General features: G+C 47.8%; 6 protein-coding genes across 6 annotated transcripts; 3 read left to right on the top strand and 3 right to left on the bottom strand.

Annotated features, from left to right (window-relative positions):
* Positions 1–2,039: 2,039 nt before the first annotated feature.
* Positions 2,040–3,855, top strand: GOX (Glucose oxidase; the record flags this gene model as incomplete). The annotated part of the gene is made up of 2 exons (XM_036632214.1): positions 2,040–3,588; positions 3,647–3,855. 2 exons carry the CDS (start codon positions 2,040–2,042, stop codon positions 3,853–3,855), a joined length of 1,758 nt encoding a protein of 585 aa, XP_036501769.1.
* Positions 3,856–4,693: 838 nt separating this feature from the next.
* CGCS363_v000364 (uncharacterized protein) lies at positions 4,694–5,647 on the top strand (the record flags this gene model as incomplete). Its single annotated transcript, XM_036632213.1, has 1 exon — positions 4,694–5,647. One exon carries the CDS (start codon positions 4,694–4,696, stop codon positions 5,645–5,647), a length of 954 nt encoding a protein of 317 aa, XP_036501770.1.
* An 828-nt stretch (positions 5,648–6,475) lies between these two features.
* rgxB-3 (Alpha-L-rhamnosidase rgxB) lies at positions 6,476–7,064 on the bottom strand (the record flags this gene model as incomplete). The annotated part of the gene is made up of 3 exons (XM_036632212.1): positions 6,476–6,786; positions 6,884–6,898; positions 6,953–7,064. 3 exons carry the CDS (start codon positions 7,062–7,064, stop codon positions 6,476–6,478), a joined length of 438 nt encoding a protein of 145 aa, XP_036501771.1.
* Positions 7,065–7,570: 506 nt separating this feature from the next.
* On the bottom strand, positions 7,571–8,703 carry rgxB-4 (Alpha-L-rhamnosidase rgxB; the record flags this gene model as incomplete). Its single annotated transcript, XM_036632211.1, has 4 exons — positions 7,571–7,946; positions 8,033–8,111; positions 8,167–8,344; positions 8,413–8,703. 4 exons carry the CDS (start codon positions 8,701–8,703, stop codon positions 7,571–7,573), a joined length of 924 nt encoding a protein of 307 aa, XP_036501772.1.
* A 978-nt stretch (positions 8,704–9,681) lies between these two features.
* On the top strand, positions 9,682–11,872 carry CGCS363_v000361 (uncharacterized protein; the record flags this gene model as incomplete). Its single annotated transcript, XM_036632210.1, has 7 exons — positions 9,682–9,700; positions 10,318–10,406; positions 10,478–10,832; positions 10,908–11,172; positions 11,227–11,314; positions 11,380–11,491; positions 11,544–11,872. The coding sequence occupies 7 exons, from the start codon at positions 9,682–9,684 to the stop codon at positions 11,870–11,872; spliced, it is 1,257 nt and encodes a 418-aa protein (XP_036501773.1).
* A 105-nt stretch (positions 11,873–11,977) lies between these two features.
* phy-1 (3-phytase) lies at positions 11,978–14,366 on the bottom strand (the record flags this gene model as incomplete). Its single annotated transcript, XM_036632209.1, has 3 exons — positions 11,978–12,761; positions 12,815–13,788; positions 13,839–14,366. 3 exons carry the CDS (start codon positions 14,364–14,366, stop codon positions 11,978–11,980), a joined length of 2,286 nt encoding a protein of 761 aa, XP_036501774.1.
* Positions 14,367–16,614: the final 2,248 nt, after the last annotated feature.

The raw sequence follows: 16,614 nt of genomic DNA, 5'->3' as shown, positions 1-16,614 counted from the left end.
GGCCTGCTCAGCTGCCCTTTTGACAGGGAAGATGTACAGGTAATGAGATTCGAAACCATTAATACACATCACATCTACGACTGCGTGTTGACATCGTCAATCTCCTCAGCCTTGAAGACATGAAGAAGCTACGTCATTTGATCTGATAAGATGCGATAAGCACGCCCCTATCGAGGTCCCAACCTGTCTGAACCCATGAACACAGCCTGTCCATTTTCAGGTTCCGTCCCTGGATTGAAAACTTCCTTCATTTATATTGTGGGGACGCTAGGAACTCTCCCAGCCGATCGACCGGGACCTAGCCTCTAGGGGCGCAATACTCAGCTCCCCTGCAAAAACAAATGACAACCTACGGATCGCCGCACGCATTCGGAGACCCCCGTGGCGACATTTATCAAAAGTCGGAACGTTCAGAACATCAAGTCAACGAGGCTCTTCACAAAATAGCATGTATAAGCTCGGTCTCCGAGGAATATTACGCTCAATAAGATCCAGCATGCGAGATGATCTTTACCGCGTCGTTGGTGTCTGCCGCTCCATGTTGCAGTGAGATTGACTATGTGCTCAGATGGGGTTCGCCAAAAGTTAAGGATTCAACGTTAAAGCCGCATGCAACGGCAGGACGGTGGCCAGCATTGGTCTCGGCCCTGTGCAGAATTCTACGAGATCCCTGAAATCCCTCAGCCGGGCCGATAGCCCCACCGCCGTCCCGGTGGCCCTTCCGGCGCTATCGCGGCGGAAGCTGACAACCGCGCGCGAGAGCGTTTGCACAACCGGGGACAAGGTAGTTGAACCTCTTGCATGGGTGTTAAACCGAATTGTTGGCTGGAATGTTCATCCCATTGTGTCAGCCAAGCTGAAGGGCGTTTCGGGGATAGTCCTAGGTAGTCGTTCCCCTCCGATGCCGCCAGGTTCCGAGATAAGTCGAAACCAACTCGGATGCTTTCGCCTATCCTCTAGCAGTTTGGCGTTGATAGAACTTATGTATTTTTTGCTTTCAGCAGTATCCATCCTGGTCATTATGCGCTTATTGCAGTAAGGCAGTCGGAACCACGATCACAGTCATCTGTACATCTATGGTCACTCCCAAGATCCCAACGAAAGAGGCAAATCGTTGAGCCTCAGGTGCTTGAGTAGCCAGTACTACTAGGTGTTGACTTGAATATGTGACGGTGCAGCAGGGTTTGGACGATAACTTCCTTCCTGATATGAAAATTTAGGGTCGTGAGCGGCGTCTCAGCGCCCGCCGTAAAAAGGACAGCCAGTGGAGCCGACTCGTATTCAGACGAACTTCGATGTTGTCTCCTAAACATCCCTGCAGGGCAGAAGTGCCTCCCACGTGTATAAGTGAGACAATATGATAAGGCACCATCCGCGTATCTAGTCTGAATAATGCATTAGTGACCGTCCGAAGAAGCCGAGCATGGCGTTGTGGAGTTGGGTTGCCCTGATCATGTCGGCAATCTTTTGCTAAGCATTTCAAAGACCCACTTGTAAGGAAAAATAACAGTGGATCCCAAATTCTTGTTTCTCGCCGCTGCCGTTATGTGGGAATGTTCAAGAAGAAGGAAAAAAAACGCTGACTCGCGAGAGGCTCGTTTTCGCCATTCCAGAGTCGCATCAGCACAAAAAAGAAGAAAAAATAGGGATATTTCGTCATATCTTCACAGAACATCATACGTCACTCGGAGTTCGCGTAGCTGCCCCCTTGTTTATCTACCAAGACCACACTTGAGGTTTGGCTGGTTCCGGGAGTCTGGACTTAGACAGCTCTGCGGATTTACGCGCGAGCGCCGAGATCCAGAAAATGCCCACCAGTCGGTGGAGAGAGCGGATCAACTCAGCTACAGCAACCTGGATGGAAATTTGGAAGACTTTCTAAGCATGACATAAGTTGATTCTACCGCGCGGTGAACATGGGACCCAGCTAGCCAGCCGTTGAGCCAGGCGGGAGCTAGATATAAACTCAAGGGATCGTCACCACGTGTTGATTCTATTCTCATCTCAGCATCGCACCGCATCCGACTTCAACTTTCAACATGCTGCGCCCCATTGTCTCCCTCCCGCTTCTTGCGGCCACCGCGCTCGCCTATCCCGCTGCGTCTTCGCAGCGGTTCGACTATGTCATCATCGGTGGTGGTACCAGCGGTCTGGTCGTTGCCAACCGTCTTTCCGAGTTGAAGAATGTTACCGTCGCTGTCATTGAGGCCGGTGACTCTGTCTACGACAACGTCAACGTTACCAGCCCCTCTGGCTACGGATTGGCCTTCGGCACCGACATCGACTACGCCTACCAGACTACTGCCCAGAAGTATGGCGGCAACAAGACTCAGACCCTCCGTGCCGGCAAGGCTCTCGGTGGTACCAGCACCATCAACGGCATGGCTTACACTCGTGCCCAGGACGTTCAGATCGACATCTGGGAGCGTCTTGGCAACGACGGCTGGAACTGGAACAACCTCCTCAAGTACTACAAGAAGTCTGAGACTCTCCAGCCCCCCACCACTGTCCAGGTTGACGATGGCGTCACCTACATCCCTGAGCAGCACGGTACCTCTGGTCCTCTCAAGGTCGGCTGGAAGTCCGGTGGTGTCGAGAAGTCCTTCGTCGACGTCTTGAACCAGACCTACAACGCCGTTGGCGTCCCTGCCCTGAAGGACATTGCTGGTGGAGACATGGTCGGCTGGAACATCTACCCCGCCACCCTTGACACTGCTCTCCAGGTTCGCGACGATGCTGCCCGCGCGTACTACTTCCCCTACCAGAACCGCACCAACTTCCGCGTCTTCTTGAACACCGAGGCTCAGAAGCTCGTCTGGGCTGAGGGAGCTGAGGCCACCGCTTCCGGAGTTCTCGTCAAGGACAAGACCGGTGCTACCCACACCGTCTATGCCAACAAGGAGGTCATTCTCTCTGCTGGCTCTCTCAGATCTCCTCTCCTCCTGGAGCAGTCCGGTGTTGGAAACCCCGAGATTCTGAAGGCCGCCGGCATCCAGACTAAGGTCAACCTCCCCACCGTCGGTGAGAACCTCCAGGACCAGATGAACAACGGCCTGGCCCAGACCAGCTCCAAGAACTTCACCGGTGTCACCACCTTCGTTGCCTACCCCAACGTCGACGACGTCTTCGCGAACCAGACCGCTTCTCTCGCCGCCAACATCAAGACCCAGCTCTCCCAGTGGGCCGCCCAGGTCTCCGAGTACACCAACGGGGTCGTCACCAAGGAGCAGCTCGACAAGTTCTTCGACATTCAGTACGACCTCATCTTCACCGACAAGGTCCCCCTCGCTGAGATCCTCATCACCCCTGCTGGTTCCTCCTTCTCCACCGAGTACTGGGCCCTCCTTCCCTTCGCTCGCGGCAACATCCACGTCACCGGCGCCAACTCCTCTGCTGCCAAGATCAACCCCAACTACTTTATGATGGACTGGGACATGACCGAGCAGATTGGCACCGCCAAGTTCATCCGTCAGCTGTACAAGACTGCTCCTCTGAGCCAGTACTTCGCCAGCGAGACCAAGCCTGGTTTGGCCACCATCGCCGAGGACGCCTCTGATGATGTTTGGTCCAAGTGGATCCTTGAGAACTGTAAGTTTGCACAACTACCTAACGGTTTGAATATGTGTGCTAACCATCACGAACACAGATCGCTCCAACTTCCACCCCGTCGGTACCACTGCCATGATGTCCCAGGAGCTGGGCGGTGTTGTCGATGCTAACCTCAAGGTCTACGGCACCAGCAACGTCCGCGTCGTCGATGCCGGTGTCCTGCCCTTCCAGGTTTGCGGCCACCTTGTGTCCACTCTCTACGCCATTGCCGAGAAGGCTTCGGACATCATCAAGGCTTCCGCCTAGAGGATCTGCTCTGGTCCCGTGACAAGGTTTCTCGTTTTGTTCAAGTTTTATAGATCTCTGCTTTCATCACATAGACATACCCAAGGGTTGGAATATGGGAGCGATAAATGAATAGAATTCCTTTCGATGTACATATAGACTAGGTTACATACATCAAAATTTCACAAAGTAAAGACCACTTCGTGCAAACTAGCCTGCCGTCAGCTCAAATGGTCATGAAACGCCAAGAGCGAAGTGGATGATCTTTGTATTTCGATGAACTAATGTTCGATGAAGAAGCTTCGTCACCTGTATGATTTACAACGACCCCATGAACCCATCACATTTAGGCCATCATACTATGCTACCCTGCCTCAGAGGCTGCTAGAGTATGACAATCTGCATGCATGCGCTGCCTGAAATGGAATTTAGTGGATGCGGTTTTCGTTGCTGATTGGCCAAAACGATCAACGCTTCCGCGCGTCGTTCCCATGGATGGACCCCATGATGCCCTCAGTCGCTTTTAAAATACTCAAACCCAATGATGATAATTAAAGAAAGCCGCAATCAAACATGAAGAAGCAATCCACCGTATACTTGTACATCTCTCCAATATCAGGTACGTACCCCGAAATAGCTGCCTGGAGTAGCTGCCTAGATCAGGTGACCGATGGCCACCCATAGTGCAGTCGGCTTACGTCTCACCATCACTTGAACCTCCTGCGGCTCTGCCATGAGGAAGTCTTATAAAAGCCTGACTTGCTTCTGTGATGAACATACACTCACTTAAAACTTTTCAATCCTTCAGGGCCGTCATTCAGCTCATGCTCCAACATTAATCGGTTAGTAGTGTGCGGCTATGTCGACGTCGACTTTCCCATCCGAAAAGGCTCGTGCTGCCGACTTCAGGCATCAAGTCACCCAGTCCTTCGAGGTAGATGCACAGAATCTGGCGACAGAGACAGACAAAATTGACCAGCTGGTCTCCATCCAGAGCTTTGCCCTCAAGTTCATCAAGGATGCCGCGCGCCAATCTCCCGAATATCAAGAAGGACTGAACCTTCTGTGGCATATGTTCTGCATCACTGCTAAGAATCTTCACCAGGAAGACTCATTCCAGGATAGCCTTGTATCCCTGCTGCTGTGGACCAAAGAGTATGGCTCTCTTTACAGACAACTCCACCCAAATGAGGTTGCTGATGGTTCTTGGGAGGGGTATGGCTTTGCTGGGGAATTGCAATCATCCTGGGAACAGCTCTCGACGCAGGAAGATGTTTCCAAAATGTGCAACTTGGCGATGTTTTCGGCCAAGTGCTTTGCGATTGGAGTGAGCGACGATATTGAGCGAACTGCCACATGGGTTATGCGGAACGCTCTCGAGACTGAAGAAGATACAGATGGACTGGTCTACCTTCCTTCTGCGGTCGTTTTGGTGCAAAACTGCGCCTTCAAGTTGTTCTCCTTACCATTGATGAGATTGCAAGAAACACATTCTCCAGAGGAGGATGTCCCGGATACAGCGGCCGTCTTGGTTCAGAAAGCAGGCATCCACGAGGTGAGATTTTCTCAGTCGAGATGGCTCTACTGGCGACGCCGGTTCCAGGAGATTGGCCGCCATCATGACCCGGTCGTAGCCTCACAAGCGAAAAAAGGTTTCATGGCCATGATCTCATGTGGGCGGCTGTTAGATCTGTCCGTCTTCGGCGAACTCAGATTCGAAAAGCACCTTCAACAGGCCATGTGGGAAGAGCTCAAGAGAAGCGGGAAAGAGAGCGTGGGTGGAGATAAGATCGAAATCAATCTCATTTTATGAAGAATTCTTTTGTGAATTTTTATATAACTATAGGGAATATGAGGACCCTTTTTTCCTCTACCCTAACCTAAGTTAGTCTTCTTAACTATTATATCCTTAGATAAGGATAATAATAGCGATTAGTTCTTAGAGCTATTTACTATATTTTTTATTAAATATTTTATTAATTTCTCTTATATTATTCTTATTTTTTAAGTTCTTAGTAATCTTTTTAAATCTTTATTTAATTTAATAGAGAACTTAGTTCTAAAGGTTTTTTAAAAACTTAATATATATTATAAAGAAATATAGAGATATTATATTATTATTTTTAGCTATAAAAATATAACTAAATTATTATTAAATATATAGTAAACTAATCTCTTTTAAATATTTAATATTACTAATAGTAAGAGCTATATTAATTAAGTAAGAAGTATATATAAGATTTATTTTAGAGAGTTTTAAATATAAGCTATAGTATAATAAAGAGCTATTTCTACTAACTTAGCTAAGTAGCTTAAAAATCCCCTTTATATACCCTATAAGTTAGCTATAGAGGTTATACTATAACCCTCTATATATTTCCCTGTTAGAGTTATACGGTAGTTAATAAGGTGTGCCTCTAGGCAGCAAACTACGAAGAAGAAAACTTAGAAGGGAAGAAAGATCGAAATCAATCTAGATTAGGTTAATATCGACGCTGAGAGCGAGCCACAGCAAGACTAGCAGCACTATTTCTGATTTATATACATGCAGACGTTGATGTTAGACCAATCGAGCAACCGTCTTCATGACTCCCCTTTCCGTTTCATTTGCAGGCGCGTAGGCAATCTGTTACACTAGAGCTTAGCACTCAAAACCTTCCGGATCGTTGATGTTGCTGCACCGATATCCTGTCGCAGGAGTCGGTGGGTCAACACTGATGTTGGTGAAGTTCATGTTCTCGATTCGGACATCATCACATCCACCATGAGCCCGACTGCATTGGAGGTAAGCCACGCGGCTCCCTTGGAGTGTGCCACGGAAGTTGGTGAAGCTGATGTTGGAGATGTCGAATAAAGATGAACTGCAATTTCCCTGCTGACCGTTGTATGTGATGCATTGCATCACGTAGATGGGAGCCTGTTCCGCGTCGTAGATGGTTACATTATCCCACCCTAAATTCTTAATGATTAGCTTGGTCTTTGGACGCAACCTTCATGAAGTTGGGTCATGGCGGCGAGTAGCCGATGGCCTTGTTCTGCTTCGACTTACTGAGATTCTTAGCATCTGGAGTGAAGTCAGCGCAACCCCAACCCGCTATGGTCTGAAGGCATGACTTACATCCTAAACCAGCACCCCCGCCATTTGGTGGATATCCAAGCTGCTCACCAGCAGCGCCCACCCCAAGGCAATCAATCAAGTTTGAGGCCCATAATTGACTTGATTGCCACATCGCGATGCTATACTTGATTGATTGCTAATTAATTGCAATTAATTAGCAAATATCCCCACATATAGGTGAGGGCTCTAGAGGGGGGGCCCTAGAGGGGGCTAGAGGGGGGCCCTCTAGAGGGGAGGGCTCTAGAGGGGAGGGCTCTAGAGGGTAGGGTCCGGAAGGTTAGGGCCCGGGAGGGTAGCCCCCGGAGGGGAGGCCCCCGGAAGGGGGGCCGGAAGGGGGGCTAAAAGGGGGGCCCCGGAGCCGGGTTTTCGGGGCCGAGAGTCGGGCTAGATTAACGATTTTCCGGACTTTTCCGGGTCCCTCAGCCCCCTAAGCCCCCCCTTAAACCCCCCCTTAAGCCCCCCCTAAGGCCCCCCTATAAGGCCCTATAAGCCCTAGTAGCCCCCCTCCCCCCTTGTTAAAAGAGTCAAGGTAATCAATTAAGTTTGAGCCTCAAACTTGACTTGATTGACTAGCGATAGCTTCATAATTGATTGATTGATTGATTGAACTTGACAAGTTTACTTGCTTTGCGGGGAGCGCTGCTCACCAGTCCACGTCTTGATGCGACCAGCATAACGAGATCCATGGGCCAAGACGTTCCTCACCGTCACATTCTCGATGGTCTCAAACTGGCCTGCATACTGCCCAATGCTGCCAATTGCCACGCCCTGGCCATCGTGGAATTCAACGTCTTCGATCAGAATGTTTGTCGAGTTGGCCTTGGTGGCAATGCAGTCATCGCCATTCTTAACTGTCCAGCGACGAAAATGGATGTTGTCCGAGAACATAGTATTAGCACCGTCGGTATTACGAGCAGGGTTTCTGTTGGAGCTTGTGTTGTTGACGTAGATGTCTTGTAGGAGAACGCGTTTGGACCTCGTGATTGTGACTGTCCTGTGCCGGGAAGCTGTTAAGAAATTGTGATTCGTTGACGGACGGGAGTATGAAAGAAGGGCGAGCGGGGTATGTTTGCAACTTACCACATTTGAGCTTGGACAAACCGGAGACCCTCAAAGACGGAATCTTCTGCTCCGTCAAGCAAGAGCGCATGAGGCCTGTCTACTTCGGGTCAGATGACTGCGTTATGGGCAACACCTCACCGAGGATCACTCACTAGGATAGTTCGACTCTCCCTTGACCAAGTCATACCAAGTTTGACCGTTACCATCGAATGTGCCATAGCCAAAGCCGTTGACGTCGAGATGCTTTCCACCGAGAACCCAGGCGGTCGTCTGGTTTTGGTAGCCAATGGGGAGAGAATTCTCTAGCCAATACGTCGTGTTCTTGCTCCACTAAATCCCGAGTCAATCACATAAGACACATTTCTTTCTGAACGCGACGCTGATAGCACATCACTTACCAAGAGGGTCCCTTTAATATCGATCTTGACGTTGTTGAGATCAGTAGTCTTCATGACCTGACCAATGTGGTACGTGGCGTTCTCAAAGACAATGTGTTCGTCAGTCTTGCACTTGTCGAATGCGGCCAGGATGGCGGGTGTGTCATCGGATCCGTCACCGTTGGCAGGTACCACACATTGTGTAGACTTTGCCTGTCGTCGGTTCAGACCTTTGACTGGGCCCAGGTTCGTAAGTGCACTGACCAAATCAGATGCAACCACCGCGACCGCAATAAGTCGATAAAAGAGCATGATGAGATATGAAATGAGTTGATTGAGTCAGCGTGCCAACTTCTGGTCAATCTGCGAACATGAGCGTCGACTTATACATATTCTGCATTCTGTCAAAATACGTCAAGTCCGGAGGCCTCGATTATCAGCATCTTGCTCTGGGCTTGTTCACTTTCACCAATACCAAAACAAGAAGTCCACTTTCACCCGCATGCCAAAATGCATACATTCAAAGCTTCCGTGCGTCGTATCATAGAGCAAGATCCACGAATCACGTCACACGATATAGCAAAAAGTAATACTTAGCCTTCATAGGGAAATTCAATTAGCATTCATAAAGTCAAGAACAACTACAAAACAACGCCATCGGGATATCAAGGAGCGACTCGGTCAGAGGGATGAAAATGAACGCACGTCCGAGTCCTCAGATTTCTCGCCCCCTTCAAAAAGCTATCTTTGGTCAACTTTTATGACACAGCCAAGTAGTATGGTAAGGTATCTGGACCCTCAATTAGGGCATGATTCCGAGTAAAATACGGAGATGCTTGGTTGTGTGTCACCAGAATACGGAAATCATGATCGATTCTGTACAGAAAACTGGGAGCTGGCGGACATTAATCCGTCAAAAGATGTAAAATGGTTCGCGGAACAATTTCATCCTGAGTATCCGGTCTAGACGACGCATCGGAGATTTGATCAAAAACGTCGATCACGCACCAAAAGTAGGCTCACTCGTCCAGCTTTGCACCGAGTCTTGTTTTCTCTCAGCCAGGATTTGACAAGCTTCTCCGTGGGATCTCGCCCCCACGGAAGGATCTGTAGGTACAGTCGTGGGGTCATGCGGGGGTGCGGGGGTTAGAACTTTCTATCATAAGCATGTTTAGGCAAGTTCTAGTGATAGCATCTTGTCTTGGCGCATGTAAGCCTTTCCACAATGGCTAGCGCCGCCACAAATATTGAGTATTGCCAAGAAGACCAACTAGCCAACCCGAAACCGAGATGTCCAAGCCCAATGATGGTTCGTAGGAGTGTCGCGAGAGCTGGACTGCTTGGCGTAAGGTAACTCCTTCCTTTGCTCCGAAATTCGGTGAAAAATCGAACTTGAATACCGAGAAGAGCCAAAAAAATGGGTTAGAAAACTCACCACTGATGTCAGATAAATAGGCAAATCATGAAATAAAACACGTTTCCCACAAGAAAGTACAAGATTCATTCGATGGGGCTTTGAGGTGTCAAGCGGCTGTTGGCACTAGCAATTACCTCTTCCGACTAAGTCTCAATTATCATCACTCTATCCTGCCACTCCAAGAACCTCCACTATGTACCTCCGACGTCTCTTCCACATCCTCTGGCTCGCCACAGCGGTGACAGCGAAGTGGATCGTTCCGCGAGCTCGATGGCATGACACCGAGGGAAACATCTTGAACGCTCACGCTGGCGGACTTGCCGTCGAACAAGCGACCGGCAGGTTCTACTGGTTTGGAGAGTACAAAGTTGAGGGATAAGTCGAGGGTGGCGGTGTTTCCGTGTACAGCTCGGACGACTTGGCGACCTGGACTTCACATGGCCTCGCTCTTGATAGTTATGGCCCAACTTCTTATCGGACGCCAATTCATGTGCTGATATTTGGCCTAGCGCCGGTTGAGGACCATCCCTACGTCTCCTGTCACAATCGTATCCAGCGTCCAAAGGTCATATACAGCAAAGAGACTGGTCAGTATCATGTACGAGAAAACACGGCCCTCGAGAGACAAAATAAGCTTAGCAGGCCCCCCTGACAAGCTGACACTTGCAGATGTGGTGGCACGTCGACGACTCCAAGTACAGCCTTCTGCTTCAAGGTCTCGCTACCTCCGATAGTATCGCCGGTCCCTACACATTCCAGAAAGCGATCTCGCCCCTGGGCAACTGGTCGCAAGACTTTGGGGCGTTCACGGACTACAAGACGGGAGAGTCGTATGCTCTTTACTCGAACGGCGACCGCCCCGAAGGACGTGATGTGTATGTTAGTAAGTTCAACAGGAACCTAACAGATATCGAAGAAGTCACCTTTCGGTTTGACAAGTATGACTTTGAGGCACCGACGATTCTGCAAACTGAGGAGAGTTACTTTGCACTGATGAGTCACAAGACGGGGTATCGTCCCAACAGTGAGTGAACCCCAGCACGTACTCTAACCTTCCAATCCGGCCAGAGAGGCTTGAAGGAACTGACGAAGAAGCAAGATGTGGTGGCGATGCGCGCCGACAAGCTCGAAGGACCCTGGTCTCAACCATTCTTCGTGGCACCTGCGTACACCCGGACATTCAGCACCCAGTCCGGTTTCTCGTGGAGAATCAAGGGGTCCAAGGCGACTACATATTTGTACATGGCTGATCAATGGGACATGCTATCGCTTTGGGAAAGCCGCAATGTGTGGCTTCCGATTGAAATCGACGAGATATCAGGAAGTCTCAAGGTTGTATGGCATGATGTCTACGATCTTGATGTGTGAGTTGAAGAAAGTCGCGACGTGATTTTGATTTGGCTGACGATTCAATGCAGGAAGACTGGTGTTTGGAAACCCGTTCGTGGAAAGACGTATACCTCCAGATACGCAAAAACTAGCGGATCTGCGCATCTGCAAGAAGCTGTGAGTTCACTGCCATACCCACATGCTAGAGACGCTGGAGAGCTTTGCTGACGGATGACACGCAGACATTTGGTAGCCACAATGTTATCGCCACTGGTATATACGGCAACGACAGCACCATCACCTTCGAAGTCGAGGGACAAGGCCGAGATCAATGGGTGTCTTTCTATCATCAGAGTAAGCCCACTATGTAATCACAAGATAAGGTATTCATCGCTAATGCATGCAGATATCGATGACATGGGCTTCGGTGACCAGCCATTCGGTCAACCGGATCGCATCAATGGGACATGGCAACTCCGCCGAATCAGCAGTGTCGTGGTAAATGGGGATGACAGCTCCGTGCACACTTTGTATCAGAAGGATACCCATAAAGGCATCATTCTGTCAACCCCTCTCTTACTTCCTCTGCAGAAGGGCAGAAACACGATTACGGTTGGTGGCCTTCACAACGGCTTTGATTATAAAGGCGCTGATCTCGATCGGATCGTCGTCTATCCTCCCGAGGAAAAGTGGCAGAAGCGATCGTTCCTTGATGCGCTAAATGTTTGGCAATAAGATTGTTCTGTAAAAGCTGCCTCATATGTTGGCTGCTTTTGCCGGCCTTGACGAGGCTAGTTGTCATTAGATCTAGTATGTAAAACGCTCAACTACGTCATGATCTCATTGCTTAATCATCTTCCTCGGGTCCCAATTGGCGTCGACATCATCCAAAAGGTTGAGCGACTTGAGCGCCTCGGCCCCCAAAATCTTCTCCAAACTGACCAGCTTGAAGCTGGCTTCAGTGCTCGTGCTCCCGTTAGGGAACTGGTTCGCATCGTCATGCACGACGACAAGGCCATGGGGGAAGTCTTTGTTAAGGTGGGTGCCGACGGCAGTGATGCCGTCAGTGTTGGAAACCGCATCAACCTGTCCGTCGGCGGATTTTGTGATTGTGAAAGTTGTGACGTATTCGTGGGGGGCAGCGCGGCGGTAGACGTTGTACGAACTCACGCCCTGGTTAGAAACCAGGACATAGCCCTGGTCTTTCGTAACGCCGTAGACGAGCGTGACGCCCTCGACGTCTGCGTAGGTGTGCCCGTCGCCGACATACGCGATACGCAATCCCGGCTCGGTGGAGTCAGGCTCAGCGTCATACCGCCAGAGTGCAGAGGGCTCTTCGCCGAGGAAGATCCAGCCGTTCTCTTCGTCTGTGACACAGCCTTCGACTTGGCCTCCCGAGCCGCCCTGGAAGTCGCGGACGAGGGCCGTCTGCAGCGTGCCGTTGGGGGTGGAGGTCAGCTCGTACTGGAGGTAGCGAGCGGACTTCTCGTTAACGAAGAGATACTGCTTTCCGGTCTTGGGGGAGCGGTAGACGCATGAGCCGTAGACTTTGTAGTCTTCGACGACGGGTTGGACGCCGCCGGCGACGTTCTTGAGGGTGCCGTTCGATGTCATTTCGAAGAGGCTGACGCGGATGTAAGTTGGTGGCACAGGGTCAAGAGAGAAAGGTGTACTTACCAAAGAGTATCATCGTCACGGCAGGCCGCGAACGCAAGGTCAACGGTACGATTGCCGGCTTGAAAGTTGTAGATCATGTCTACGTTGTTGGGCTCGGCAGCGTAAATTGTCTGCAGAAGCTTGCCGGTCAGGTCAAAGACGCCCAGTCCCGCGCCCTGAGTTGATTTGGTCGTGGTGATGATAAGGGACTTATCAGCGCCCTCGGGAGAGATCCAGATTGCAGGGTCATCTCCATCGGCACCATTTTGGTCCGTTTCGTATGAAGGCTGCACCAGGAGGAAAGAGCAGCGAAGCCCGCCCCAGCCGTCCTGGCATTTGCACTGGTTAGGACCAACACATTCGCCGCGTCCAGAGCAGTTGTCTGTGCATTGGAAGGCGTCGCACTTGTCGCCAGTAAATCCAGCAAAACAAGCGCAGCCAAGGGCGTTCTCCTCGCAGTAGCCGTTACCGGAGCACGCGTCGCAAATCTTGGACCGAGTCCGGCATCCCACCTGAGTACGTGGGTCGTACTCCTTGTTTACCGAGATTCCAAGCTCAGTGAGGGCTCCATCCAGAGACATCAGACCGAATCCAGCGACGTTGTCGGCCTCAATGGCGAAGGCGAGGGCACCACTGGGGTACTTGGAGGTCGCGCCCTGGTAAATGCTAAGGCCCTGGACCTCAATGTCCTCCAAACCGGTCAACTTGATGGTTCCAAGGAGTTTGAATGGGTACTCGTAGACGGCTACCGCGTTCTCCTGAGCGACAAAGAGGTATTCCTGGCCGGTAGAGTTAGAGGCAGTAGAAGTGTAGATAGCGACGCCGGTGACGTCTTCTTCCGCTTCGCCAATCTTGGCGACTTCAGGATTGGTGGTCGACTCGGTAAGGTCGAACACATAAACATCCTTGTCGTCGTCGGCGGAAAGAATCATCTTGGACTGCGAATGGGACACGGCGCAGCCAGAGAACTCGGTGGGCATCGTGATGTTTCGGATCTGGGAGGCTTAGCAAGAGATGCGAAAATCGGAATCATTGGCAAGCTGACCTCGACGAGCTCAATGTCAGTCTTTCCCTTTCTCACGAGATACTCGACGGCCTTGCCCTTTCCAAACAGGAAGATGTAGTCGTTTAGACTCTTGCTTCGCCACGAGCACAGCGCGGACCAATCGCCAAGGAGAGTGGTCTGGGCTGATTCAATCTCGGTGAATGAGGGCACATCAAACACGCGGATGACGGAATCAGGCATCGCTATCGTGATCGCAAGGTCCTTGTTGTCAGTGACGTTGTAGACCGTAGTGACGAGCTTTGTTCGGCCAGTGACAAGAGTCTTTACCTCCGCCAGAGGCGAGTCGCTGTTCAGATCCCAGGAATGGAAGCCGCCAGTGGCCGCTCCGCCGTCGTTTCCGAGCAGCAGAGGGTTAGACTTGGAGTAGTAGACATTGGTCCAGTCCGCCTCGAGCTCGCCACCAGTCAGAGCTGTGACGTTGAGCTCAAGGTCGACGGCCGTTGTCAGCCAGGGCTGCGCCGCAAGGGCGACAATGGCCGTGGCCACGGAAAGATACTTGAGCGCCATGGCGATGGAGTCAAGTCGAAGTAACGCGACTTGGCATGGGAGAACCGGCGAGCACAAAGCCCGCCAGAGGGGGAGAAGGAACAGTCCATTTATCATGTCGCCTCATGCTCACGCGCAGCGCAGCGGCCCGCGGCTGGAGGGATCCAACGGTAGCAATGCCCCACGCCACAGCTCCGGAATCGCAGCGGCAGACAGGTACAGTGGCAGGTTCAGCTTCCTACCATGCACGCCAATAAAGCCTAAACCATGACGGATACCGAATTTTTGTCGTCCCAAGCTCGTTCTACAGCGCCAAAGTGAGGAAAGGGCGCGTCAGTGAGAGAAATGTGATGGTGGCACTAGAAAGTGAGGTGAAACGCGTGGAGGAAACGGAAGACACAATTGGTGGACGGTTGTTGGACGAGCGAAATAGAGCTTCCACTTTTAGAGTCGCACTCATTTGCGTTTGCCTTACCCAAAACCCCTATCAGTACGCGATTTATTACCCCTCCACGCCACTTTTTACTATTAATAACAACGCCACTAACGTTAATTAACGCGCTTTTTAACGTAATTCAGGCTTTTTAATACTATTTAGAGCGTAATATAAGTATAATATTATAATACTAGAGTAGGACGATAATAATATAATCTCTATATAACTAGTATAATTATTAAGGCTAGTAGTGTTATATAAAAGTAAAAATATCTCCTTAAAACTAAGATTTCTACTAATAAAACTAATAATATAAAAATCCTTCCTACTTACCTTAGTTCTCTAAGAAGAAGATTATAAGAGAGAGCTTACACTATATTAACTTTAATCTAACCTAAAATATATTATTTTTAATAAAATAGCTATAATAAGAAGCCCCTAGCTAACTATAAAAAGGATAGTAAAATCCTCTACTAGCTCTAAGAGAAGTAAAGCTAGCTTAATTAATAAAGAGTATAATAGTAGTTAGAACTCTTAAAGTAGGGTAAATATAAGAAGAAGAGGGTTTTATACTAGTAGTAGTATATATAAAACTATAATTAAAGTTATTACTTAATAGCTTTAGCTATAAATAAACTTTATAGATAAATAATATAACTTATTAATACTAGAGGTAATAAATAATAATACTAGTAAAGTTAAAGAGATATAATAGCTAGAAGTTAATAATATTAATACTATTATTAAGGTTACTACTAAGGCTATTATTAAGACTACTATAGAGCTACTAATTAATCTTACTACTAAAGAGGATAACCTATTTAATAAGTATTTATTACTATCTCTATTATAACTATTATTATTACTACTACCTCTTATAGAACTTTAAGTTTATATAGAGATTAAGATTTCTAAGAATAATATTAAGATATAACTAGATATTAAGGTTAGGGAGATTAAATAAGAGAATATAGATAACTAAGCTAAATATATTATTTATAATATAATTAGAAACTTCTACTATAAGTGCACTTTATAATATTATAATCACTCTTTTATATTTAACTTTACTTAAGTTACCTTCCTCTCTAGTATAAATTATTAAGCTATATTCTCTAAAGAGATATTCTATATTAATTACTAAAAGCCTAATAACTAAGACTTATAGCTGTTTAAGTATTAAGAATAGATTAGTAATACTATTAAGAATAATAAGAGGAAGAATAAGTTATTATAGGTTAAGATTATTATTCTTATTATATTAAAACTACTTAACTAGTATATATTAGTCTCTATAAGCTATTATTATAAGTTTTAGTAGTTATTTTTAGCGCTATTTAGTATAGGTTTTACTTAAATAACCCCCTTAGTTAGAGTAACACTACTTTAAAACTCTATTAAGATACTTTTATAACTTAGTATAACTTTATAAACTTTATATTAGAATAATAACTTTATTAAGCTTATTCCTATTAAGCTTAGTAATACTAATAGACTATTATATTAATAGAGGTAATAGAGTAACCTATTATTAACTAATAAGTTAAGGTAGAAGAAGACCTAAGATATATACTAAGTAATCTAAGCCCTCTATAGGTATAAATTAAGAGTTAAGTGCTTTAATAATTATAATAATATTACTAATAACTATTATATTATTTATCTTTTTACCTTATTAAGCCTACTTATTTATCTTTAGATCTATAAATAATATATTATAGCTTAAGTAGAAGCTATAGCTAATAGAGAAATAACTATTAATAAGCCTCTAGAGAATATTATTATTAATATAACTTCACACTATAATAACTACTTCTATAAAAGTAAATCTAA

The sequence above is a fragment of the Colletotrichum siamense genome, assembly GCF_013390195.1.
Source record: "Colletotrichum siamense strain Cg363 chromosome Unknown KSG_Cg363_contig01, whole genome shotgun sequence".
Classification (NCBI taxonomy): Eukaryota; Fungi; Ascomycota; class Sordariomycetes; order Glomerellales; family Glomerellaceae; genus Colletotrichum; species Colletotrichum siamense.
This window is presented reverse-complemented; position numbering and strand designations above follow the sequence as displayed.